At 54.3% G+C, this 25,920-nt stretch overlaps 1 protein-coding gene across 4 annotated transcripts; it reads right to left on the bottom strand.

Moving 5' to 3' along the window:
* Positions 1-3,557: 3,557 nt before the first annotated feature.
* DMPK (DM1 protein kinase) lies at positions 3,558-25,683 on the bottom strand. Of its 4 annotated transcripts, none has more exons than XM_038767193.1 (15): positions 25,433-25,682; positions 22,567-22,658; positions 21,836-21,919; positions 21,607-21,702; positions 21,178-21,326; positions 20,979-21,072; positions 20,140-20,340; positions 18,169-18,417; positions 13,198-13,283; positions 12,895-13,081; positions 9,585-9,724; positions 6,668-6,765; positions 6,431-6,477; positions 4,578-4,681; positions 3,558-4,224 (listed from the first exon to the last, which is right to left on the bottom strand). In XM_038767193.1, exons 1-15 carry the CDS (start codon positions 25,590-25,592, stop codon positions 4,032-4,034), a joined length of 1,980 nt encoding a protein of 659 aa, XP_038623121.1. In that variant the 5' UTR covers positions 25,593-25,682; the 3' UTR covers positions 3,558-4,031. The 4 variants fall into 4 exon arrangements, with proteins under 4 accessions (XP_038623121.1, XP_038623120.1, XP_038623123.1 ...); XM_038767192.1 differs by having other exon boundaries at positions 18,154-18,417; XM_038767195.1 differs by having other exon boundaries at positions 4,020-4,224; positions 4,578-4,685; positions 25,433-25,683.
* Between the last annotated feature and the right edge of the window lie 237 nt (positions 25,684-25,920).

Here is a 25,920-nt window from a genome sequence, read left to right on the forward strand (position 1 = left end):
GGCCCGGGAAGAGGAGAGGACCGCGGGACGGGGAAGAAAAGGGAAACGCACTTTTGCAACTTTTTTTCTTTTTACCCCAAGTGGCCGGAGCCAAATCCTCTTAGGCCCTCCGCTGGGGCGGCCTGGGATGAGGAGGGGTCCCCCGACTTTTAGACTGTGAGCCCACTGTTGGGTAGGGACCGTCTCTATATGTTGCCAACTTGCACTTCCCAAGCGCTTAGTACAGTGCTCTGCACATAGTAAGCGCTCAATAAATACGATCGATGATGATGATGATGACTTTTAGACTGTGAGCCCACTGTTGGGTAGGGACCGTCTCTACATGTTGCCAACTTGGACTTCCCAAGCGCTTAGTACAGTGCTCTGCACACAGTAAGCGCTCAATAAATACAATTGATTGATTGACAACCGATGGTGGGGGAGCGGGCCCTGCCCTCTCCACGCCCGTACTCTTCTGTGAGGGCCGAGTGGGGTGGTTGGAAATAGGGAGGAGCCGAGCTTCCCGTCCCCCACGGTCTCCTCGCCCCCTCGTCGGTCCCGCGTGGGAAGTACTAAGCGCTTGGAAAGGACAATTCGGCAACAGATGGAGACAATCCCTACCCAACAACGGGCTCACAGTCTAGAAGATACGCTATTCCTTCACACCCTTAGGTTCCGTGATTAAGGCCTCTCACGTTCTCCAAGCCGGGAAACCCGTTTTTAATCTTGCTTCTTAATCTTTCTTTCATTTAACCTTACTTTAAGCATTTCTGCTTTATTTTGTTAGTATGTTTGGTTTTGTTCTCTGTCTCCCCCTTGTAGACTGTGAGCCCACTGTTGGGTAGGGACTGTCTGTAGATGTTGCCAACTTGTACTTCCCAAGCGCTTAGTACAGTGCTCTGCACACAGTAAGCGCTCGATAAATACGATTGATTGATTGACAACCGATGGTGGGGGAGCGGGCCCTGCCCTCTCCACGCCCCTACTCTTCTGTGAGGGCCGAGTGGGGTGGTTGGAAATAGGGAGGAGCCGAGCTTCCCGTCCCCCACGGTCTCCTCGCCCCCTCGTCGGTCCCGCGTGGGAAGTACTAAGCGCTTGGAAAGGACAATTCGGCAACAGATGGAGACAATCCCTACCCAACAACGGGCTCACAGTCTAGAAGGTACGCTATTCCTTCACACCCTTCGGTTCCGTGATTAAGGCCTCTCACGTTCTCCAAGCCGGGAAACCCGTTTTTAATCTTGCTTCTAATCTTTCTTTCATTTAACCTTACTTTAAGCATTTCTGCTTTATTTTGTTAGTATGTTTGGTTTTGTTCTCTGTCTCCCCCTTGTAGACTGTGAGCCCACTGTTGGGTAGGGACTGTCTGTAGATGTTGCCAACTTGTACTTCCCAAGCGCTTAGTACAGTGCTCTGCACACAGTAAGCGCTCGATAAATACGATTGATTGATTGACAACCGATGGTGGGGGAGCGGGCCCTGCCCTCTCCGCGCCCCTACTCTTCTGTGAGGGCCGAGTGGGGTGGTTGGAAATAGGGAGGAGCCGAGCTTCCCGTCCCCCACGGTCTCCTCGCCCCCTCGTCGGTCCCGCGTGGGAAGTACTAAGCGCTTGGAAAGGACAATTCGGCAACAGATGGAGACAATCCCTACCCAACAACGGGCTCACAGTCTAGAAGATACGCTATTCCTTCACACCCTTAGGTTCCGTGATTAAGGCCTCTCACGTTCTCCAAGCCGGGAAACCCGTTTTTAATCTTGCTTCTAATCTTTCTTTCATTTAACCTTACTTTAAGCATTTCTGTTTTATTTTGTTAGTATGTTTGGTTTTGTTCTCTGTCTCCCCCTTCTAGACTGTGAGCCCGCTGTTGGGTAGGGACTGTCTCTAGATGTTGCCAACTGCCCAAGCGCTTAGTACAGGGCTCTGCACACAGTAAGCGCTCAATAAATACGATTGATTGATTGACCGCAGGGGCCGAGCGAACCCGTGGCTCCGATTGGCCCATCGGCGAGCCGCTGCGCACCCTGATTGGTCGAATTACAATCCCGCTGCCTGGAGCGCCGCATTCCCTTTCTCCCAGCCTCGGGCCCCTCGCCTCCGCCCGCTCTGATTGGTTCAATTACGATCCCGCGCCCCTCGGGCCGCAAGCTTATTGGCTCTCCAGGCGGCCGTTCTGATTGGTTCTTTGGGCATTCTCCCGCCCTTGAGCGTGGCTTCGGAGGTTTTCCGGATTGGCTCCCTCATTCATTCATTCATTCAATCGTATTAGTTGGGCGCTTACTGTGTGCAGATCAATCAATCAATCAATCGCATTTATTGAGCGCTTACTGTGTGCAGAGCATCATCATCAATCGTATTTATTGAGCGCTTACTATGTGCAGAGCACTGTACTAAGAGCTTGGGAAGTACAAATTGGCAACATATAGCGGCAGTCCCTACCCAACAGTGGGCTCCCAGTCTAAAAGGGGTAAAAAGAATAATGTTGGTATTTGTTAAGCACTTACTATGTGCCAATCACTGTTCTAAGCGCTGGGGAGGTTGCAAGGTGATCAGGTTGTCCCCGGGGGGGCTCACACAATTTTAATCCCCGCTTTACAGATGAGGGAACTGAGGCACAGAGAAGTGAAGTGACTTGCCCAAAGTCACACAGCTGACAGTTGGCGGAGTCGGGATTCGAACCCATGACCTCTGACTCCCAAACCCGCGCTCTTTCCCACTAAGCCACGCTGCACTGTACTAAGCGCTTGGGAAGTACAAGTTGGCAACATATAGAGACAGTCCCCACCCAACAGTGGGCTCACAGTCTAAAAGATCACTGTACTAAGTGCTTGGGAATTACAAGTTGGCTCTCCCTCGCTTCTACCACCACCCCACGAGTGAACCAGAACCCCCGCCGTCCCGCCCTCCCTCACCCTCCACCCCTGCCTTGAGGCAGGACAGTGGTTTATTTTGTTAGTATGTTTGGTTTTGTTCTCTGTCTCCCCCTTCTAGACTGTGAGCCCACTGTTGGGTAGGGACTGTCTCTATATGTTGCCGACTTACACTTCCCAAGCGCTTAGTACAGTGCTCTGCACACAGTAAGCGCTCAGTAAATACAATTGATTGGTTAGGATTCGGCGCTCTCACCGCCGCGGCCTGGGTTCGTCTCCCGATCAGGGAAAGGATTTCCCCTTCTAGACTGTGAGCCCACTGTTGAGCAGGGGCCGTCTCTATATGTTGCCAACTTGTACTTCCCAAGCGCTTAGCACAGTGCTCTGCACACAGTAAGCACTCAGTAAATACAACTGATTGATTGGTTAGGATTCGGCGCTCTCACCGCCGCGGCCTGGGTTCGTTTCCCGGTCAGGGAAAGGATTTCCTCTTCTAGACTGTGAGCCCACTGTTGGATAGGGACCGTCTCCATATGTTGCCAACCTGTACTTCCCAAGCGCTTAGTACAGTACTCTGCACACAGTAAGCACTCAATCATCATCATCATCAATCGTATTTATTGAGCGCTTACTGTGTGCAGAGCACTGTACTAAGCGCTTGGGAAGTACAAATTGGCAACATATAGACACAGTGAATGAATGACAGAAAGCTAGAGAATGATCGGTTTATTGGAGGTGGGGGCAGGCCCAGGAGTGGGACGACACAATAAATACTGGGCTCTGGGGGCAGTGCATAAATAAGGAGGGGTAGTGGGGTTCCCCCCCCCTCCCCCCGGGGAAGGGCAGGGAGGTGGGGTCCGTAACTACCAAACCGCAGCGGGGAGGTCTGGTGTGAGGTCCTGGGAGAGCGTTAAAGTGGGGAGAGGATTTTAGGGGGGGGATGCAGCAGGGCCGTTCGAAAGTCCTAGAACCGAGCCCGAGTAAAGCCCATTTCAGCCCGAACCGACTCTGCCCTCCCCTGGGCCGCCAACGGGGCGGCCAGGATCACGAGGTTCAAGCCTGAGGGCCCGGTCCCCGAACGGAGCCAGGGGTTCGGGGCAGGGAATCCGGGGCCGCCCTACCCCTTCCCCAAGCTGGCCAGGGGAGGGAGGACGAGCGAAGGGGGAGAGGGCAGAGCCAAGGCCCTAAGGGTCAGGGCGAGGGGACGGGGACGGGCCCGAGGCCTCCCCGGGCCTGTTGGGGGGAAGGCCGGGCAGGGCCTCAGGCTGCAGCGCAGCCGCGGGACCCCACCAGCCTGGCCCAGCCCAGGGCTGCGGCAGGAGCCAAGGCAGCGGCGAACAGGCTGACCGTCTCCTCAGGAAGGCCACTCCTAGGGACCTGTGGAGAAAGCGGGCTGCACGGTTGACCCCTGACCCCCCGCCCCCGTTTGCATCAAGATCTTTAGGTCACAATGGCCACCCCCAGCCCTGCACTCCCCTACCCCACCGGCCAGACCCCACCTTACAGGGAGAGGGGCCTGAGACTTCACCCCTCCTTCCTGTCCACCCAGCGGACCCCCTCCCTCCGTCCCTGCCCGGATCTGGTCGCCCCCTCCCCTCCGCGAGGGTTGGGGGGTGGGGAGGGGAGTGAAGAATGTGGCAGAGAAGAGAGAGACCAAAGCACGGGCGGGTGGGCAGCAGGCGGAGGGAAAGCCTGGGCCGGCGGGGGCCGGGCGTGGGCAGCCAACATACCCCGGCAAAGGGCCGCAGGCGGCGGTGGCGGTGGCGGTGGCCGCGGAGGCGGTGGCCCAAGGGCCCCACCCGCGTGGACGGGCCCAGAGCAGGCGGGGAGCTATCTAGCTGGAGAGAGAACGGCAGGTGACCCGATCCAGCAGCTCTGCGCCCCCCGCCCGGCCCCGCATCCGCCCCTGGGGACCCTCGCTGCTCCTCCACTCGGAGTGGCCCGGGGATCACCCACGACCGGAGAGGAGAAGGCATCGACCTCGGTTGGCGGGGGGAAAGAAGAGCTCAGGAGCGAGATAAGGTGAGAAGAGATAAAGGCCGCGGGAAGATTTCTGTCTCCCCCTTTTAGACTGTGAGCCCACTGTTGGGTAGGGACTGTCTCTGTGTGTTGCCAATTTGTACTTCCCAAGCGCTTAGTACAGTGCTCTGCACATAGTAAGCGCTCAATAAATACCATTGATGATGATGATTTCTGGGCAGGGAGGGGAGAGCTCGGCTGGGGACAAGCTCAGGGCTCGTTGGGAGAGTTCAGGGCCGGGGGAGAAGTGCTCAGGGCTCAGGGGGACGAATGCTCAGGGCCGGGGGAAGAGCACAGAGCAGGGGGACCAATGCTCGGGGCCGGTGGAGAAATGTTCAGGGCCGGGGGAAGAGCTCAGAGCAGGGGGACCAATGCTCAGGGCCGGAGGAGCAATGTTCAGGGCCGGGGGAAGAGCTTAGGGCAGGGGGACCAATGCTCAGGGCCGGAGGAGCAATGTTCAGGGCCGGGGGAAGAGCACAGAGCAGGGGGACCAATGCTCAGGGCCGGAGGAGAAATGTTCAGGGCTGGCGGAAGAGCACAGAGCAGGGGGACCAATGCTCAGGGCCGGAGGAGCAATGTTCAGGGCCGGGGGAAGAGCACAGAGCAGGGGGACCAATGCTCAGGGCCGGAGGAGCAATGTTCAGGGCCGGGGGAAGAGCTCAGAGCAGGGGGACCAATGCTCAGGGCCAGAGGAGCAATGTTCAGGGCCGGGGGAAGAGCTTAGGGCAGGGGGACCAATGCTCAGGGACGGAGGAGAAATGTTCAGGGCTGGGGGAAGAGCACAGAGCAGGGGGACCAATGCTCAGGGCCGGAGGAGCAATTTTCAGGGCCGGGGGAAGAGCACAGAGCAGGGGGACCAATGCTCAGGGCCGGAGGAGAAATGTTCAGGGCCGGGGGAAGAGCTCAGGGCAGGGGGACCAATGTTCAGGGCCGGGGGAAGAGCTCAGAGCAGGGGGACCAATGCTCAGGGCCGGAGGAGCAATGTTCAGGGCCGGGGGAAGAGCTCAGGGCAGGGGGACCAATGCTTAGGGCCGGAGGAGCAATTTTCAGGGCCGGGGGAAGAGCTCAGAGCAGGGGGACCAATGCTCAGGGCCGGAGGAGCAATGTTCAGGGCCGGGGGAAGAGCACAGAGCAGGGGGACCAATGCTCTGGGCCGGTGGAGAAATGTTCAGGGCCGGGGGAAGAGCTCAGGGCAGGGGGACCAATGCTCAGGGCCGGAGGAGAAATGTTCAGGGCCGGGGGAAGAGCTTAGGGCAGGGGGACCAATGCTCAGGGCCGGAGGAGAAATGTTCAGGGCCGGGGGAAGAGCTCAGGGCAGGGGGACAAATGTTCAAGGCCGGGGGAAGAGCTCAGGGCAGGGGGACCAATGTTCAGGGCCGGGGGAAGAGCACAGAGCAGGGGGAGAAGTGCTCAGGGTACCGGGGAGAGTTTAGGGCCGGGGGGAGGTGGAGAGCTGCGGGATGGGGTTGGGGAGAGCTAGTGCGGGGAGGGGATGAAGAGCTCTGGGCGGGGGGAGAGGATGCGGGGTCCGACGGCGGAGTTTGGGATGGGAAAAGGGTCTTACATGGGCGGTCGGCTGCGGGGTGCTGGGGGTGAGGGGGCCTGAGCCAGCTGGAAGGAGAAGAGAGGAAGGTAGGAGCGACGAAGGCCACCGGAGAAGAACGCCGTGCCCCGGCCCGTGCTCTCCACATGCTGGAGCCAGCGCAGCCCCCTCCCCGGGCCCGACCCCCGACCCCCGGGCCCCGGCCCGTCCCCTCCCCCGGCCCGTCCCGCGGCTCCGCGTCCGGCAAGGGGTGCTTGCCTGCGCGGTCCTGGGCGCGCATCTCCTCCACGCGCTCCTGCAGCTGCCGGACTTGCGCCTCCAGCTCCCCGTTGCGGCTCTCCGCCGCGCGCAGCTGGCTGGGCCAGGGGGAGAGGGCCGGCGCTTAGTACACTGCTCTGCACCCCCGTAAGCGCTCAGTAAATAGCAGCGTGGCTCGGTGGAAAGAGCCCGGGCTTTGGAGTCAGGGGGGCGAATCCCGGCTCTGCCACACGTCTGCTGTGTGACCTTGGGTAAGTCACTTAACTTCTCTGAGCCTCAGTTACCTCCTCTGTAAAATGCAACCTGATCACCTTGTATTCATTCATTCATTCAATCGTATTTATAATAATAATAATAATGACGGCGTTTGTTAAGCGCTTACTATGTGCAGAGCACTGTTCTAAGCGCTGGGGGGGCTAGAAGGTGATCAAGTTGCCCCACGTGGGGCTCACAGTCTTCATCCCCATTTTACAGATGACAGTGCTTTGCACATAGTAAGCGCTTAACAAATGCCAACATCATTATTATTATTATTAATAAATACGACTGAATGAACTCTATGTACCTATTTACTATTTATTTTGTTCATTCATGTATTCGATCGTATCTATGGAGCGCTTACTGTGGGCAGAGCACCGTACTAAGCGCTTGGGAAGGACAAGTTGGCAACATCTAGAGACGGTCCCTACCCAACAGCAGGCTCACAGTCTAGAAGGAGGAGACAGAGAACAAAACATATTAACAAAATAAAATAGATAGAATAAGTATGTACAAATAGAGTAATAAATACATACGGACATATATACAGGTGCTGTGGGGAGGGGAAGGAGGTAAGGCGGGGGGTTAATAATAATGATGGCATTTATTAAGTGCTTACGATGTGCAAAGCACAGTTCTAAGCGCTGGGGAGGTTACAAGGTGATCAGGTGGTCCCACGGGGGGCTCACAGTCTTATCCCCATTTTACAGATGAGGGAACTGAGGCACGGAAAAGTTGAGTGACTTGCCCAAAGTCACACAGCTGACAATTGGCAGAGCCGCGGTTGGAACTCATGACCGCTGACTCCAAAGCCCGGGCTCTTTCCACTGAGCCACGCTGCTTTTCTTAATGATATGCATATAGCTTTAATTCATTCATTCGTATTTATTGAGCGCTTACTGTGCACAGAGCACTGTACTAAGCGCTTGGGAAGTACAAGTTGGCAACATATAGAGACGGTCCCTACCCAACGGTGGGCTCACAGTCTATTTGTTCTGACGATGTGACGATGTTGACACCTGTCTCCGTGTTTTGTTTTGTTGTCTGTCTCCCCCTTCTAGGCTGTGAGCCCACTGTTGGGTAGGGACCGTCTCTATATGTTGCCGACTTGTACTTCCCAAGCGCTTAGTACAGTGCTGTGCACACAGTAAGCGCTCAATAAATATGACTGAATGAATGAATGAGGGGCCGCCCCCCCGGGGACAAAGGTCCCGAGCCCAGACGGTGGGTCTCGAGCCACAGAGAAGCGGCGTGGTTTAGTGGAAAAAGCCCGGGCTTGGGAGTCAGAGGTCATGGGTTCTAATTCCGCTCCACCACTTGTCAGCTGTGTTGACTTTGGGTAGGTCACTTAGCTTCTCTGCGCCTCAGTTATCTCATCTGTAAAATGGGGACTAAGACTGTGAGCCCCACCTGGGACAACCTGATAATCTTGTATCTACCCCAGCGCCTAGAACAGCGCTTGGCACATAGTAAGCGCTTAACAAAGACCATCATCATCATCATTATTATTAGAGAAGCACCGTGGCTTAGTGGAAAGAGCACGGGCTTGGAAGTCAGAGGTCATGGGTTCTAATCCCGACCCCACCACTTGTCAGCTGTGTTGACTTTGGGTAAGTCACTTAGCTTCTCTGCGCCTCAGTTATCTCATCTGTAAAATGGGGACTAGGACTGTGAGCCCCACCTGGGACAACCTGATAATCTTGTATCTACCCCAGCGCCTAGAACAGCGCTTGGCACATAGTAAGCGCTTAACAAAGACCATCATCATCATCATTATTATTAGAGAAGCACCGTGGCTTAGTGGAAAGAGCACGGGCTTGGAAGTCAGAGGTCATGGGTTCTAATCCCGACCCCACCACTTGTCAGCTGTGTTGACTTTGGGTAAGTCACTTAGCTTCTCTGCGCCTCAGTTATCTCATCTGTAAAATGGGGACTAGGACTGTGAGCCCCACCTGGGACAACCTGGTAATCCTGTATCTACCCCAGCGCCTAGAACAGCGCTTGGCACATAGTAAGTGCTTAACAAAGACCATCATCATCACTATTATTAGAGAAGCAGCGTGGCTTAGTGGAAAGAGCACGGGCTTGGAAGTCAGAGGTCATGGGTTCTAATCCTGACTCCACCACTTGCCAGCTGTGTTGACTTTGGGTAAGTCACTTAGCTTCTCCATGCCTCAGTTACCTGTAAAATGGGGACTAAGACTGTGAGCCCCACGTGGGACAACCTGATAATCTTGTATCTACCCCAGCGCTTGGAACAGTGCTTGGCACATAGTAAGCGCTTAACAAAGACCATCATCATCACTATTATTACAGAAGCACCGTGGCTTAGCGGAAAGCACGGGCTTGGCAGTCAGAGGTCATGGGTTCTAATCCCCACTCCACCACTTGCCAGCTGTGTTGACTTCGGGTAAGTCACTTAGCTTCTCCGTGCCTCAGTTATCTGTAAAATGGGGACTAAGGCTGTGAGCCCCACGTGGGACAACCTGATAATCTTGTAGCTACCCCAGCGCTTGGAACAATGCTTGGCACATAGTAAGCGCTTAATACTATTATTATTATTATTATTATTACCGAACCGGGGGGGGGAAGAAGCGGGGCGGGGGAGGGACAGGTCCTGGCTGGGGTCAGGGGGAGAGAGGAGGGAGGCGGCCCTCACCTGGCAAAGGTCTGGTTGGCCTCGCGGACCGCGTCCAGCTCGCGGTGGAGTCTCTGCCGACTGAGCATCTCCTCCTCCAGCTTGGCCTGCAGCTCCCGCAGCCCCCGCACCTCGGCCGACCCCCGCGGTGCCCCCTCAACCTGCCTCCAAACACACGCAGACGCGGGCGGGTCGGGGGATGGAGCACCGGGCCTCTAATCCATCCCCCGCCCAACTCCACCGTCACGGCCCATTCCGGAGACCCAGGGTGACCAGAGAACCACTTGTCTGCTGTGTGACCTTGGACAAGTCACCTTTTTTGTAATGGCACTTGTTAAGCGCATACTATGTGCCAGGCACCGTTCTGAGCACTGGGGGTAGATGCAAGAGAAGCAGCGTGGCTTAGTGGAAAGAGCCCGGGCTTGGGAGTTGGAGGTCGTGGATTCTAATTCCGGATCCATCACTTGTCTGGTCATGGGTTCGAATCCCGGCTCCGCCACATGTCTGCTGTGTGACCTTGGGCAAGTCACTTCACTTCTCTGAGCCTCAGTTCCCTCATCTGTAAAATGGGGATGAAGACTGTGAACCCCGCGTGGGCCAACCTGATCATCTTGTATCCCCCCAGCGCTTAGAACAGTGCTTTGCACATAGTAAGCGCTTAATAAATGCCATTATTATTATTATTATTATTATTATTATTGTCTGCTGTGTGACTTTGGGCAAATCACTTAACTTCTCTGTGCCTCAGATACCTCATCTGCAAAATGGGGATTAAGACCGTGAACCTCACGTGGGACAACCTGCTTACCTTCTACCTACCCCAGTGCTTAGAACAGTGCTTCTGTATATATGTATATATATATGTATATACTACCTGTATATACGTATACATGTTTGTACGTATTTATTACTCTATTTTATTGGTACATATTTATTCTATTTATTTTATTTTGTTAATATGTTTTGTTTTGTTTTCTGTCTCCCCCTTCTAGACTGTGAGCCCGCTGTTGGGTAGGGACCATCTCTATATGTTGCCAACTTCTATATGTTGCCAACTTCCCAAGCGCTTAATACAGTGCTCTGCACACAGTAAGCACTCAATAAATACGATTGAATGAATGCTTGGCACATAATAAGCGCTTAACAAAAACCATTATTATTATCATTACTCAAGGTAATCAGGTAAGGCGCAGTCTTCGTCCCACAGGGGACTCACAGTCGTAATCCCCATTTTACAGATGAGGGAACTGAGGCTCGGAAAAGTTAAGCAACTTGTCCAAAGTCACACGTCAGACAAGTGGCAGAGCGGGATTAGAACCCACATCCTTCTGCCTCTCAGGCCCGTGCTCCATCCACTAGGTGACACTGCTTTACCTGTCTGTGCCTCAGTAATCTCATCTGTAAAATGGAGATTAAGACGGTGATCCCCATTTGTATATATGTTTGTACATATTTACTACTCTATATTTATTTTACTTGTACATATCTATTCTATTTATTTTATTTTGTTAGTATGTTTGGTTTTGTTCTCTGTCTCCCCCTTTTAGACTGTGAGCCCACTGTTGGGTAGGGACTGTCTCTAGATGTTGCCGATTTGTACTTCCCAAGCGCTTAGTACAGTGCTCTGCACATAGGCCTTCCCAGACTGAGCCCCTTCCTTCCTCTCCCCCTCGTCCCCCCCTCCATCCCCCCATCTTACCTCCTTCCCTTCCCCACAGCACCTGTATATATGTATATATGGTTGTACATATTTATTACTCTATTTATTTATTTATTTATTTATTTTACTTGTACATTTCTATCCTATTTATCTTATTTTGTTGGTATGTTTGGTTCTGTTCTCTGTCTCCCCCTTTTAGACTGTGAGCCCACTGTTGGGTAGGGACTGTCTCTATGTGTTGCCAATTTGTACTTCCCAAGCGCTTAGTACAGTGCTCTGCACATAGTAAGCGCTCAATAAATACGATTGATTGATTGATTGATAGTAAGCCCTCAATAAATACGATTGATGATGATGATTTGGGGACCTGGACTATGTCCAACTTGGTTAGCTGGTATCTACCCCAATTCTTACTCTAGGGCCTGGCACAAAGTGGTGCTTAACAAATACTATATGAAAAAAACATCCCGGAAGGTCCTCCCGGGCACGTTGGATTTCAGTCGTACGTTCCCAAAGGCCAGTACAGTGCTCTGTACCTAGTAGGTGCTTAATGCAGCGTTCTGCCCACAGCGGGAGTCCATTACAGTGCCCTGCTCAAGGCAAGTACCTGAGTCCAAGTACCTGAAAGGCAGCAAGTCGTAGGCTCCTCATTATGGTACACGTGGTGCACAAAGTAGTCGCCCCGCTACAGAGCTCTACCCACAGCAGACACCCCAGTATGGAGCTCTTCACTCAGCAGAAACCCTGCTGTAAAACTCCATACGCAGCAAGTGACCAGAACAATCAATAAATAATATTACTGAGCACCAACTACACTGTGTAGAGCTCTGTAACGGGATGACCGTCCTTAATGAATACCATTGACTGCTTGATTAAGAGTTTAGAAGGGTAGAATACAGTACAAACTACCCTTAAGGAGTTTGTAGCCTAGCAGGGGAGACAGCAAAACGATAGTAGTAATAATTCACAGATATAAAAAAGAAAGAAAATATGAATGGGTGAGGATAATAATAATAGTAGTATTTGTTAAGCACTTAGTACGTGCAAAGCACTGGGATAAATATAAGATAATCATGCCGGACACGGTCCCTGTCCCACGAGAGGTGTCGAGGGCTCTGCACACAGTAAGCGCTCAATAAATATGACTGATTGATTGAGGGGAAATGAAGGTCTAAGGGGGAGGGAGAAAAAGTATTGAATCCCCCATTTTACAGGTGATGAAACCGAGGCACAGAGAAGGCAAGAGACTTGGTCACGGTCACAAAGCAGACAAATGGGGGAGCCTGGATTAGGACCCAGGTCTTCTGACTCCCGGCCCTGTGCTCTTTCTCCTGGGCCACGGTACTTCTCGTGAATGCTGAACGGATGAATAAAACAAAAAAGAATTAAAAATTAAAAATTTGGCTGTTTGTGCTGAGGAGAAAAGGGAGTCCAGAGAGGGGAGAAGGAAGAAAAGGAGGGGGGGGGGGTCACCCAAATGCGAGGCTCTTATTAACCCTTTCCTCTCGCAGGGGAATGTCCCCAATCAATCAATTGTATTTATTGAGCGCTTACTGTGTGCAGAGCACTGTACTAAGCGCTTGGGAAGTACAAGTTGGCAACATATAGAGACAGCCCCTACCCAACAGTGGGCTCACAGTCTAAAAAAATAGGCCGCAGCCCTTTCCCCACCTCTCCCAGGGGCTGCGGCTCCGGTTGCGACTCCTGTTGCGGTTGCGATTCTGGTTGCGGCTCCGGCTGCGATTCTGGTTGCGGTTGCGATTGTGATTCCGGTTGCGGTTTCTGCTCCGGTTGTGGGCGCGGCTTAGGGTCCAGCTCCATGGGGATGGGGTTGGCCGGGCCCGGGGGCTCGCTGTCCCTGGGGGGCCCGTTCCACAACCTGAGCCCCGCTTCCCCACCGCTGCTCTGGTGGGGTCAGGGGGTCGGGGAGGGGGCAGAGGAGAAGGGGCAGGGAGGGGCGCGGGCCGCTCTTACTCGAAGGCCGCATAGGAGTAGGAGAACCCCACGAAAGGCAGGTGGACCCCGAGGGGCGAATCCTCCATCATGTCCGACAACGTCTCCTGGGGACAAGGCAGAGTCCTTGAGGGGCAGCTGCAGGGAAACAGGCCAGCAGACAAGACGAGACAAGAACAAACCTCCTAGCCCTGGATGGGGGCCGCCCTTAATAATAACGATGGCCTTTGTTAAGCGCTTACCATGTGCAAAGCACTGTTCTAAGCGTTGGGGGGGGGATCCAAGGTGATCAGGTTGTCCCACGTGGGGCTCAGAGTCTTAATCCCCATTTTACAGACGAGGGAACTGAGGCTCAGAGAAGTTAATGATAATAATGGCACTTGTTAAGCGCTATGTGCAGAGCACTGTTCTAAATGCTGGGGGGGGGGGGGGATACAAGGTGATCAAGTTGTCCCACGTGGGGCTCTGGAAAATCTCCATTTTACAGATGAGGTAACAGGCTCAGAGAAGTTAAGTGACTTGCCCAAGGTTACACAGCAGACACGTGGCGGAGCCGGGCCTCGAACCCACGCCTTCTGACTCCAAAGCCCGTGCTCTTTCTACTGAGCCACGCTGCTTCTCTTTTTAGACCGTGAGCCCGCTGTTGGGTAGGGACTGTCTCTATGTGTTGCCAGTTTGTACTTCCCAAGCGCTTAGTACAGTGCTCTGCACATAGTAAGCGCTCACTAAATACGATTGATGATGATGATGATGATGATGATGATGATGATGAGTAAGCGCTCAATCAATACGATTGATGATGAGGATTAAAACCCAGTCCTCTGAGTCCCAAGCTCGTGCTCTTTCTATTCTATTCTATTTTATTTTGTTAGTATGTTTGGTTTTGTTCTCTGTCTCCCCCTTTTAGACTGTGAGCCCACCGTTGGGTAGGGACTGTCTCTATGTGTTGCCAATTTGTACTTCCCAAGCGCTCAGTCCAGTGCTCTGCACATAGTAAGCGCTCAATAAATACGATTGATTGATTGATTGATTGATTTCCGTGAAGCTAGAGTGCTCTGTCCACGGTAGGCGCTCAATACATACTACTGAATGATTGGCTGATAATAATAATAAGTCAATCCATCCCCCCCGAAATAAAAGCAAGCTCCCAAGCTCGTGCTCTTTCCGCGAAGCTAGAGTGCTCTGCCCACGGTAGGCGCTCAATACATACTACTGAATGATTGGCTGATAATAATAATAAGTCAATCCATCCCCCCCGGAATAAAAGCAAGCTCCCAAGCTCGTGCTCTTTCCGCGAAGCTAGAGTGCTCTGCCCACGGTAGGCGCTCAATACATCAATCAATCAATCAATCAATCGTATTTATTGAGCGCTTACTATGTGCAGAGCACTGGACTAAGCGCTTGGGAAGTACAAATTGGCAACACATAGAGACAGTCCCTAACCCAACAGTGGGCTCACAGTCTAAAAGGGGGAGACAGAGAACAGAACCAAACATACCAACAAAATAAAATAAATAGGATAGAAATGTACAAGTAAAATAAATAAATAAATAAATAAATGATTGGCTAATAATAATAATAAGTCAATCCATCCCCCCCCGAAATAAAAGCAAGCTCCCAAGCTCGTGCTCTTTCCGCGAAGCTAGAGTGCTCTGCCCACGGTAGGCGCTCAATACATACTGCTGAATGATTGGCTGATGATAATAGTAAGTCAATCCATCCCCCCCGAAATAAAAGCAAGCTCCCAAGCTCGTGCTCTTTCCGCGAAGCTACAGTGCTCTGCCCACGGTAGGCGCTCAATACATACTACTGAATGATTGGCTGATAATAATAATAAGTCAATCCATCCCCCCCGAAATAAAAGCAAGCTACCAAGCTCGTGCTCTCTCCGCGAAGCTAGAGTGCTCTGCCCACGGTAGGCGCTCAATACATACTACTGAATGATTGGCTGATAATAACAATAAGTCAATCCATCCCCCCCGAAATAAAAGCAAGCTCCCAAGCTCGTGCTCTTTCTGCGAAGCTAGAGTGCTCTGCCCACGGTAGGCGCTCAATACATACTACTGAATGATTGGCTAATAATAATAAGTTAATCCATCCCCCCCGAAATAAAAGCAAGCTCCCAAGCTCGTGCTCTTTCCACGAAGCTGGAGTGCTCTGCCCACGGTAGGCGCTCAATACATACTGTTGAATGATTGGCTAATGATAATAATAAGTCAATCCATCCCCCCCGAAATAAAAGCAAGCTCCCAAGCTCGTGTTCTTTCCGCGAAGCTAGAGTGCTCTGCCCACGGTAGGCGCTCAATACATACTACTGAATGATTGGCTGATAATAATAATAAGTCAATCCATCCCCCCCGAAATAAAAGCAAGCTCCCAAGCTCGTGCTCTTTCCGCGAAGCTAGAGTGCTCTGCCCACGGTAGGCCCTCAATACATCAATCAATCAATCAATCAATCGTATTTATTGAGCGCTTACTATGTGCAGAGCACTGGACTAAGCGCTTGGGAAGTCCAAATTGGCAACACATAGAGACAGTCCCTAACCCAACAGTGGGCTCACAGTCTAAAAGGGGGAGACAGAGAACAGAACCAAACATACCAACAAAATAAAATAAATAGGATAGAAATGTACAAGCAAAATAAATAAATAAATAAATAAATGATTGGCTAATAATAATAATAAGTCAATCCATCCCCCCCCGAAATAAAAGCAAGCTCCCAAGCTCGTGCTCTTTCCGCGAAGCTAGAGTGCTCTGCCCACGGTAGGTGCTCAATACATACTACTGAATGATTGGCTAATAATAATAATAATAAGTTAATCCCCCCCGGAATAAAAGCAAGCTCCCAAGCTCGTGCTCTTTCCGCGAAGCTGGAGTGCTCTGCCCACGGTAGGCGCTCAATACATACTACTGAATGATTGGCTAATAATAATAATAAGTCAATCCATCCCCCCCGAAATAAAAGCAAGCTCCCAAGCTCGTGCTCTTTCCGCGAAGCTAGAGTGCTCTGCCCACGGTAGGCGCTCAATACATACAGTTGAATGATTGGCTGATGATAATAACAAGTCAATCCATCCCCCCCCGAAATAAAAGCAAGCTCCCAAGCTCGTGCTCTTTCCGCGAAGCTAGAGTGCTCTGCCCACGGTAGGCGCTCAATACATACTACTGAATGATTGGCTGATAATAATAATAAGTCAATCCATCCCCCCCGAAATAAAAGCAAGCTCCCAAGCTCGTGCTCTTTCTGCGAAGCTACAGTGCTCTGCCCACGGTAGGCGCTCAATACATACTGTTGAATGATTGGCTAATGATAATAATAAGTTAATCCATCCCCCCCGGAATAAAAGCAAGCTCCCAAGCTCGTGCTCTTTCCGCGAAGCTAGAGTGCTCCGCCCACGGTAGGCGCTCAATACATACTACTGAATGATTGGCTGATAATAATAATGTCAATCCATCCCCCCCGAAATAAAAGCAAGCTCCCAAGCTCGTGCTCTTTCCGCGAAGCTAGAGTGCTCTGCCCACGGTAGGCGCTCAATACATACTGTTGAATGATTGGCTAATGATAATAATAAGTCAATCCATCCCCCCCGAAATAAAAGCAAGCTCCCAAGCTCGTGTTCTTTCCGCGAAGCTAGAGTGCTCTGCCCACGGTAGGCGCTCAATACATACTACTGAATGATTGGCTGATAATAATAATAAGTCAATCCATCCCCCCCAAAATAAAAGCAAGCTCCCAAGCTCGTGCTCTTTCCGCGAAGCTAGAGTGCTCTGCCCACGGTAGGCCCTCAATACATCAACCAATCAATCAATCAATCGTATTTATTGAGCGCTTACTATGTGCAGAGCACTGTACTAAGCGCTTGGGAAGTACAAATTGGCAACACATAGAGACAGTCCCTACCCAACAGTGGGCTCACAGTCTAAAAGGGGGAGACAGAGAACAGAACCAAACATACCAACAAAATAAAATAAATAGGATAGAAATGTACAAGTAAAATAAATAAATAAATAAATAAATGATTGGCTAATAATAATAATAAGTCAATCCATCCCCCCCCGGAATAAAAGCAAGCTCCCAAGCTCGTGCTCTTTCCGCGAAGCTAGAGTGCTCTGCCCACGGTAGGCGCTCAATACATACTACTGAATGATTGGCTGATAATAATAATAAGTCAATCCATCCCCCCCGAAATAAAAGCAAGCTCCCAAGCTCGTGCTCTTTCCGCGAAGCTGGAGTGTTCTGCCCACGGTAGGCGCTCAATACATCAATCAATCAATCAATCAATCAATCGTATTTAGTGAGCGCTTACTATGTGCAGAGCACTGGACTGAGCGCTTGGGAAGTACAAATTGGCAACACATAGAGACAGTCCCTAACCCAACAGTGGGCTCACAGTCTAAAAGGGGGAGACAGGGAACAGAACCAAACATACCAACAAATCAAAATAAATAGGATAGAAATGTACAAGTAAAATAAATAAATAATAAATAAATGATTGGCTAATAAGAAGTCAATCCATCCCCCCCCCGATATAAAAGCAAGCTCCCAAGCTCGTGCTGTTTCCGCGAAGCTAGAGTGCTCTGCGCACGGTAGGCGCTCAATACATACTGCTGAATGATTGGCTAATAATAATAATAATAAGTTAATCCCCCCCGGAATAAAAGCAAGCTCCCAAGCTCGTGCTCTTTCCGCGAAGCTGGAGTGCTCTGCCCACGGTAGGCGCTCAATACATACTACTGAATGATTGGCTGATAATAATAATAAGTCAATCCATCCCCCCCGAAATAAAAGCAAGCTCCCAAGCTCGTGCTCTTTCCGCGAGGCTAGAGTGCTCTGCCCACGGTAGGCGCTCAATACATACTACTGAATGATTGGCTGATAATAATAATAATAATAAATTAATCCCCCCCGGAATAAAAGCAAGCTCGGGAGTGGCGGGGGGCGTCGCGGGAAGGAGGAGAAATTGAAGAGCGACGTACCCCGCCCCCGCTCACCATGTCAGTGAGCGCGTCGTCCACCAGGTCGAAGTTGCAGGTGTCGGTGGGGTGGGCGAAGTCGGGCACGAAGGGCGGGGCGCTGGCGCGGAGCCCCTCCCAGTCCAGCCCCGCGAAGAAGGGGTGAGCGCGGAAATCCCGCGCCCCCCGCCGGCCCAGCCGCGCCTCCCGCGGACACAGCAGCCGCTCGATCAGGTCCCGCGCCTCCGCGGGGACCCCCGGCTCCGACAGCGGCAGCGAGAAGTGCTCCTGGGGGCGAAGGGAAAGGGGGAGGCTGCCCTCCTCAAATCCGCCAAACGATCCTCACTCTCCCCCCCCCCAATCAATCATCATCAATCGTATTGATTGAGCGCTTACTATGTGCAGAGCACCGGACTGAGCGCTTGGGAAGTCCAAGTTGGCAACATAGAGAGACGGTCCCTACCCAACAGCGGGCTCGCAGTCTAAAAGGGGGAGACGGAGAACGAACCAAACATACTAACAAAATAAAATAGATATGTACAAATAAAATAGAGTAATAAATATGTACAAACATATACATCTACACAGGTGCTGTGGGGAAGGGAAGGAGGTAAGATGGGGGGGATGGAGAGGGGGACGAGGGGGAGAGGAAGGAAGGGCCCCTCAGCAGGGCCTTGAAGGGACATATTAACGTAATAAAACAAATAGTAAATATGTACAAGTAAAATAAATTCATTCATTCATTCAATCAATTGTATTTATTGAGCGCTTACTGTGTGCAGAGCACTGGACTAAGCGCTTGGGATAGAGACAGTCCCTACCCAGGTGCGCTGCACGTAGAAGCGCCCAATAAATACGATTGATGATGATGATGAGCAGGGGGCTCGCAGTCTAAAAGGGGGAGACAGAGAACAAAACCAAACACGCTGACAAACTAAAATGAATAGAATAGATAGGTACAAGTAGAGTAATAAATCTGGACATACGTATATACATGTATACAGGTGCTGTGGGGAAGGGAAGGAGGTAAGACGGGGGGAGGGAGAGGGGGACGAGGGGGAGAGGAACGAAGGGGATCGGTCTGGGAAGGGCTCCTGGAGGAGGGGGGCTCTCAGGAGGGCCTTGAAGGGAGGAAGAGAGCGAGCTTGGCGGATGGGCAGAGGGATTGGGGGCATTCCAGGCCCGGGGGTCGATGGCGGGACAAGCGAGAACGAGGCCTAACGGTGAGGAGATTAGCGGCGGAGGAGCGGAGGGTGCGGGCTGGGCTGGAGAAGGACAGAAGGGAGGTGAGGTAGGAGGGGGCGAGGGGATGGACAGCCTGGAAGCCCAGGGTGAGGAGTTTCTGCCTGATGCGCAGATTGATTGGAAGCCACTGGAGATTTTTGAGGAGGGGAGTAACATGCCCAGAGCGTTTCTGGACAAAGACAATCCGGGCAGCAGGATGAAGTATGGATTGAAGTGGAGAGAGACACGAGGATGGGAGATCAGAGAGAAGGCTGGTGCAGTAGTCCAGACGGGATAGGATGAGAGCTTGAATGAGCAGGGTAGCGGTATGGATGGAGAGGAAAGGGCGGATCTTGGCAATGTTGCAGAGCTGAGGCCGGCAGGTTTTGGTGACGGCTTGGATTTATTTAACTTGTACATATTTATTCTATTTATTTTATTTTGTTAATGGGTTTTGTTTTGTTGTCTGTTTCCCCCTTCTAGACTGTGAGCCCGCTGTTGGAGAGGGACCGTCTCTAGATGTTGCCAACTTGTACTTCCCAACTTGTACTTAGTACAGTGCTCTGCACACAGTAAGCGCTCAATAAATACGATTGAATGAATTAATGAATGGCGGTCATCATCATCAATCGTATTTATTGAGCGCTTACTATGTGCAGAGCACTGTACTAAGCGCTTGGGAAGTACAAATTGGCAACATAGAGAGACAGTCCCTACCCAACAGGGGGCTCACAGTCTAAAAGGGAAGAGGTCTCCTCGGGCCGGGGCGTGTCGTGGGCAACCCACCTGGAAGTGTACAATTTTGCCGTAGGTTTCCGCCGTGGACTCGGCGTAGAAGGGAGTCTGCCCGAAGAACATCTCGTAGGCGAAGACTCCCAGCGACCACCAGTCGCACTCGCGGCCGTAGGCGGCGGCCCCGTCCGCCACGGCCTGCAGGATCTCGGGGGACAGGTAATCCGGGGTGCCCACGGCGATCGCGGAGCTCACCTAGGAGAGGGGGCTAGGGCTCTGCCCCATGACCTCCCAGGATCCGCCCCTCTCCCATAGGAGCAGCCCCGGCCCCTGAATGTCCCGTCCACTCACTCCCCACCCTTTATTATTATTATTATGGTATTATTTGTTAAGCGCTTACTATATGCCAAGCACTGTTCTAAGCGCTGGGGTAGATGCAAGTTAATCAGCTTGGACGCAGTCCCTGTCCCACATGGGGCTCACACTCTTAATCCCCATTTTGCAGATGAGGGAACTGAGGCCCAGAGGAGTGAAGTGACTTGCCCAAGGCCACACAGCAGACAAGTGGCGGAGGCTGGATTAGAACCCAGGTCCTCCTGACTCCCGGGCCCATGCTCTATCCACTAAGCCACGCTGAAAATCCCGGCCCCGCCACTTGTCAGCTGAGTGACTTCGGGCAAGTCACTTAACTTCTCTGTGCCTCGGTTCCCTCATCTGGAAAATGGGGATTGAGTCTGTGAGCTCCACGTGGGACAACTTGATGAGCCCGTCTCTACCCCAGCGCTTAGAACAGTGCTTTGCACGTAGTAAGCGCTTAATAAATGCCATCATCATCATTCTCCACGCTCTCTGGAGGGCCCCTCCTGCCCGTGCTTCAGGCCCCGTCCCCTCACCGTCCCGTCCTCCCGCAGCTTGAGGCAAGAGCCAAAGTCGGCGAGGCGGATATGGCCGCAGCGGTCCAGCAGGATGTTGTCGGGTTTGATGTCCCTGCGGGGCGAGACGGCGCTGAGACCCACGGCCGGATAATCCCCCTCCCTTCCCCGCCCCGCCGTCCCAGGCCTCGCCCCCTCTCCCCCACCGCCGCCGTCGGACCGGTGCACGTAGCCCAGCCGGTGAACCGAGTCGATGGCCAGGACCATCTCTGCCAAGTAGAAACGCGCCATCTCCGCGGGGATCCGCTCCCCGAACTTGCTAAGCAGAGTCAGCAGGTCGCCGCCCACGTAGTACTCCATGACCAGGTACTGCGGGAGGGACCGGGCGGCCGGGCTCAGAGACCTCAGAGACCCATCCCCTGTCCTCTCCCCCAGAGATACAGCCAGAGAGACCGGTCCCCTGGACAGAGAGACACGAAGCCCTGTCCCTCTCTTCCTTACCGAGACTCCCTAGGGACTGTATATGTTGCCAATTTGAACTTCCCAAGCGCTTAGTACAGTGCTCTGCACACAGTAAGCGCTCAATAAATACGATTGATGATGATGATGACCTCCCTCACACCCCTCCCCGTCACGTGCGCACACACACCAGGTAGTTTTCGTCCTGAAAGGCGAAGTGCAGTTGTGTGATCCAGCGCGGGTCCCCGTTCACCAGCACGTCTCGCTCCTCCCGGAAACACGACACCTGCGGGGGAGCCGCCGGGGACGGGTTGAGCCCCCAAATCGGGTTTCCCGGGACCCTGCGGAGCCTCCGAGACTGGCCCACCCACTGCCCCGGCCCAGCCTGGCCCCGGGAGTCCCCCGGCGCCGAGCCTCACCTCCCCGCGCTTCAGCATGTCCCACTTGTTCATGATCTTCATGGCATAAACCTGCCCAGTCCGCTTCATCTTCACCACCGCCACCTGCCAGGATGCCCAAAAGCTTGCCAGTGTGGATGAGGCCGGTCCCCTCCCCTCACTGTTGCCAACTTGTCCATCCCAAGCGCTTAGTACAGTGCTCTGCACACAGTAAGCGCTCAATAAATACGATTGAATGAATGAATGAATGAAGGCTTCCCCCTTCTCAGGCCCCGCCCTCTCCTCAATAAAGATCCCCGACTCCCTTTGCTCTGCCCCCCCCCCCCCCAGCACTGGTGTATATATGCACCTATTTATATTAATGATGTGTATATACCTATAATTCCATTTCTTTATATTGACGCTATTGACGCCTGTTTACTCGTTTTGATGCTTGTCTCCCCCACTTCTAGACTGTGAACCCGTTGTGGGCAGGGATTGTCTCTGTTACTGAATGGTACTTTCCAAGCGCTTAGTACAGTGCTCTGCGCTCAATGAATACGATTAGATGAATGAATGAAGGCCCTCCCTTCTCTCAAGCCCCACCCTCACCTCCCTAAAGGACCCCCGGCCCAGGCCCCACCTGTCACCTCGCTGAAAATCCCTCGCTTTTCAGACCCCGCCCCGCACCTAGTCTGAGACCCCCCTCTTTTCTCAAGCCCATCCCTCACCTGTCTGAAGGCCCCGCCCTTCTCTCAGGCCCCGCCTCTCACCTCACTGAAGGCCCCTCGGCCGATGACCTTGAGGATTTCAAAATCTTCCCTCCTTAGCTGGAGCTCCTTCAGCCTGGCGGCGATGGGCTCCGCTGCGGGGGCAGGTTGGCGTTTCACGGTGAGGTCCCCGGGGGCTTCCTGCCCCTCAAAAATGGTCCACCCCGGGGGGCCACCTTGGCAGTCTGAAAGCCCTGCCCAGTTGAGTGGGGCTGGTGTGGAACGAGGGCCGAAGTACCGGGGGGTGGGGGGTGAGTGGGGGGTGAGTCTTCATGTGTGTGTGTATACTTGCAGTGGTGGGCCTGACTGTGTGCAAATATGAGCTTGGGGTGCCCACCCCTGGGGTGCCTAGGGGTTATAGGCTTGTCTAGTGTGTGTCTAAGTTGTGCTTTAGAGGTGATCTCTGGGGGGAGCAGCGTGTGTGTATTTGTGCACACGTGTGAAAGCTCTTTTTTCTATGGTATTCGTTAAGCACTTACTCTGTGCCAGGCACTAAACTAAATGCTTGGGTAGATACTGGCTAATCAGGTTGGACAAAGTCCCTGTCCCAGATGGGGCTCACAGTCTCAATCCCCATTTTCCAGATTAGGGAACTGAGGCTCAGAGAAGTGAAGTGACTCGCCCAAAGTTACACAGTATAGACGAGTGGCAGAGCCGGAATTAGAACCCAGGTCCTGGAAAGGCCTGGTGGCAGCCCGCTTCTCTCCAGCCCCTCCTTCCCGGTCCCCAGTTTCTGTCCGACGCTGCGGACCTGGCACCTGTGAGCTGTGCCCAGGTGCCAGGAGATGCCCCGCCCTCGTCACTTTTCTGCCTCCTCCCCCAACGCCCCCCCGCCCCCCATCCCTGCTGGCATTTCGTGAAAGTAATTGTGGTATTTGTTAGGCTCTTACTATGTGCCAGGCGACGTACTAAGTGCGGGAGTAGATAATCAGGTAATCGGATCGGACAGAGTCCCTGTCCCACATAGGGCTTCCAGTCTCAATCCCCATTTTACAGATGAGGAAACTGAGGCCCAAAGCAGTGAAACGGTTTGCTCAAGACCACACGGCAGACAAGTGGTGGAGTAGGGATCCTTCCGACTCTCAGGCCCGGCCTCTCTCTATCCACTAAGCCGCATTGCTTTCCTGGTCACCTGCCAGCCCGACCGCAGACCCCCCCAGAGTGATGGAGGGTGTGTGGACAACTGACGACCTTGGGTCGGGGCTGACCAGAGACGGGGGGGGGGGGCGGGGGAGGGTCCGGAGCCCCGCCTGCGGAAGAGGAGCGGGGGGCCGAGCCGGTTGAGCGGGCCCCAGCCCAGACGCCGGGAACCAAGCGGCCTTTTAAGGCAGCAGAAGGCCCCGCTGCCCCCCTTCCCCTCCCTCCCTTCCTCTCTCCCCCTGCCCCTCCTCCTGGCAGCTGCCTCCCGGAGCCCCTCCCGCGGCCCACGAAGCGAAGCCCGGCCCGGCCCGAGCAGGAGGCTCCACCGGGGCCCCGCACAGTCGGTCAGGATCTCCCCGCTCCGAGGCCTTTCGCACCCCAGGCCCAGCCCGGACCCCAGACACCGGCCTCCATCCCTCCATCCCTCCCTCCCTCTCCCCCTCAGCGGCAATCCCGTGGGGGGGGGGGGGGGCTACATTGGGCGCCGGGAGCAGGTGCGGGGGCCACTGGTGCCGAGAATGGAATGGAAAGGAGGGGAGGGCAGGGGAGGGGGTCCCATGGAGGGAGAGAATGCGCAGAGAAGAGGGAGAGCCAGGCCCGGCCCGCGGGGGCAGCCCCGGTTTGTGTCTGTCCCTGACGACCCCCGACCCTCCAACCCCACTCCAGTGCCAGAGTCCCAGAAACTTTGGGCAAGTCACTTCACTTCTCCGAGCCTCAGGTCCCTCATCTGGAAAATGGGGATTGAGACTGTGAGCCCCATCTGGGCCAGGGACTTTTCCAACCTGATTAGGTTGGAGCGGCGGGGCAGGGGCGCCCCCCCCCCCCCACATACACGCACCCCCACCTCCAAATGTCCCGCTTCGGGTCTGGATTCCCGTGCCCGAGCCCAGCTTTTCCGGATTCAGTCCCCCCCTTCGCCCGACAGGCTGCCCGCAGGCCGGGCTTGGGTCTGGCTGCCCGGGGAGGGCCGGTGTGTCCGTCCCGTTTTCCCGGTCTCTGAGCCTCCGGGGCCGGACTGTTTATGGGACGGAGGGAGGGGGGCGGCCGCAGTCCGAGCCCTGGGGGTCGGCAGGAGGGGGGAGGGCATTTCCAGGGGAGGGGGGAGGGCATTTCCAGGGGCGGGGGGGCGGCCGGAGCGAGGCGAGACCCTCCCCTAAAGTGAGCAGGAGAGTTACGACTGAATCTCGGCCTCGGGCCCTGCCGGGGCGGCTGAGCGGCCCCAGGCACTGGACGCCAACTTGTACTTCCCAATCAATCAATCAATCAATCGTATTTATTGAGCGCTTACTATGTGCAGAGCACTGTACTAAGCGCTTGGGAAGCACAAATTGGCAACATATACAGTCCCTACCCAACAGTGGGCTCACAGTCTAAAGGGGGGGGGGGGGTTAGTACAGTGCTGTGCACACAGTAAGCGCTCAATAAACACGATTGATTGATTGATTCCCGCCCTCCGGACCTCCCCAGCCTGACGGCAGCCTCCCGGCGGCCGAGGCCTCTCGCCATGGGGGCGGTGGGGAAGGGTCTGTCCGCCTGTGTATGTGTGAGTGTGTATTTGGGGGGGTTGAGGAGGGGGTCTCTGTCGGGCCCTCACCCCAGTCCCGGCCTCCGGGGCCTGTCGCAGGGGGGGCGAGGAGGAGGAGACGGGGTGGGGACCTCTCAGCCTACCCCCGGAGTACTGGGGGGCGTGTGTCGGTGGGCTCCTTGGGCCCCCGGCCCCGGCACTCACCCCACTGCAGGAACTCCAGCACGTACTTGTCGTGGGCCAAGGCCGAGGAGCGCAGCTCGTGGTGGACGCACAGCAGCAGGTCGAGCAGCGGCTCCAGCCCCACGAAGCTGCGGTCCAGGACCAGCGCCTGCAGCCGCTTCAGCCGCACCTCGGCCGACATGGCCGAGACGGGGGCCGGGCCCGGGCCAGGCCCCGCTCCGAAGCCTCACAGGCCGGGCCGATCCCCCCTCCTCATCCTCAGGCCAGGCGCCCACCACCCGCGGCCGGCCGGCCGGCGGGCTCCCCGGACCAGGCCTCTCCCGCCCCCGGCCCCGCCCCCTCCTTTAACCCCTTGGCGACGGGCCGGAGCTCGGCTCCCACCCCCCGAGGCAGAGGCAGGGGACCGGGCCCCGGACCGGCGACGGGAGGACCGAAAGGCGGGGGGCTGGATGGAAAGGCCCGGGGACCCGGCGGTGGCTTCAACCCCTTGAGGGCAAGCGACGGGCCGG

Source organism: Tachyglossus aculeatus, chromosome 26 (assembly GCF_015852505.1).
Source record: "Tachyglossus aculeatus isolate mTacAcu1 chromosome 26, mTacAcu1.pri, whole genome shotgun sequence".
Taxonomy (NCBI): domain Eukaryota; kingdom Metazoa; phylum Chordata; class Mammalia; order Monotremata; family Tachyglossidae; genus Tachyglossus; species Tachyglossus aculeatus.

Excerpts from the sequence above, each read along its gene's own strand:
- DMPK (XM_038767192.1), bottom strand. The coding sequence starts at position 25,592 with ATGTCGGCCGAGGTGCGGCTGAAGCGGCTGCAGGCGCTGGTCCTGGAC. Across the intron at positions 21,327-21,606 it reads TTCAGGACGAAAACTACCTG|TACCTGGTCATGGAGTACTA; the intron begins GTGTGTGTGCGC and ends TCCCTCCCGCAG. Across the intron at positions 18,418-20,139 it reads GCAAAATTGTACACTTCCAG|GAGCACTTCTCGCTGCCGCT; the intron begins GTGGGTTGCCCA and ends CTTCGCCCCCAG.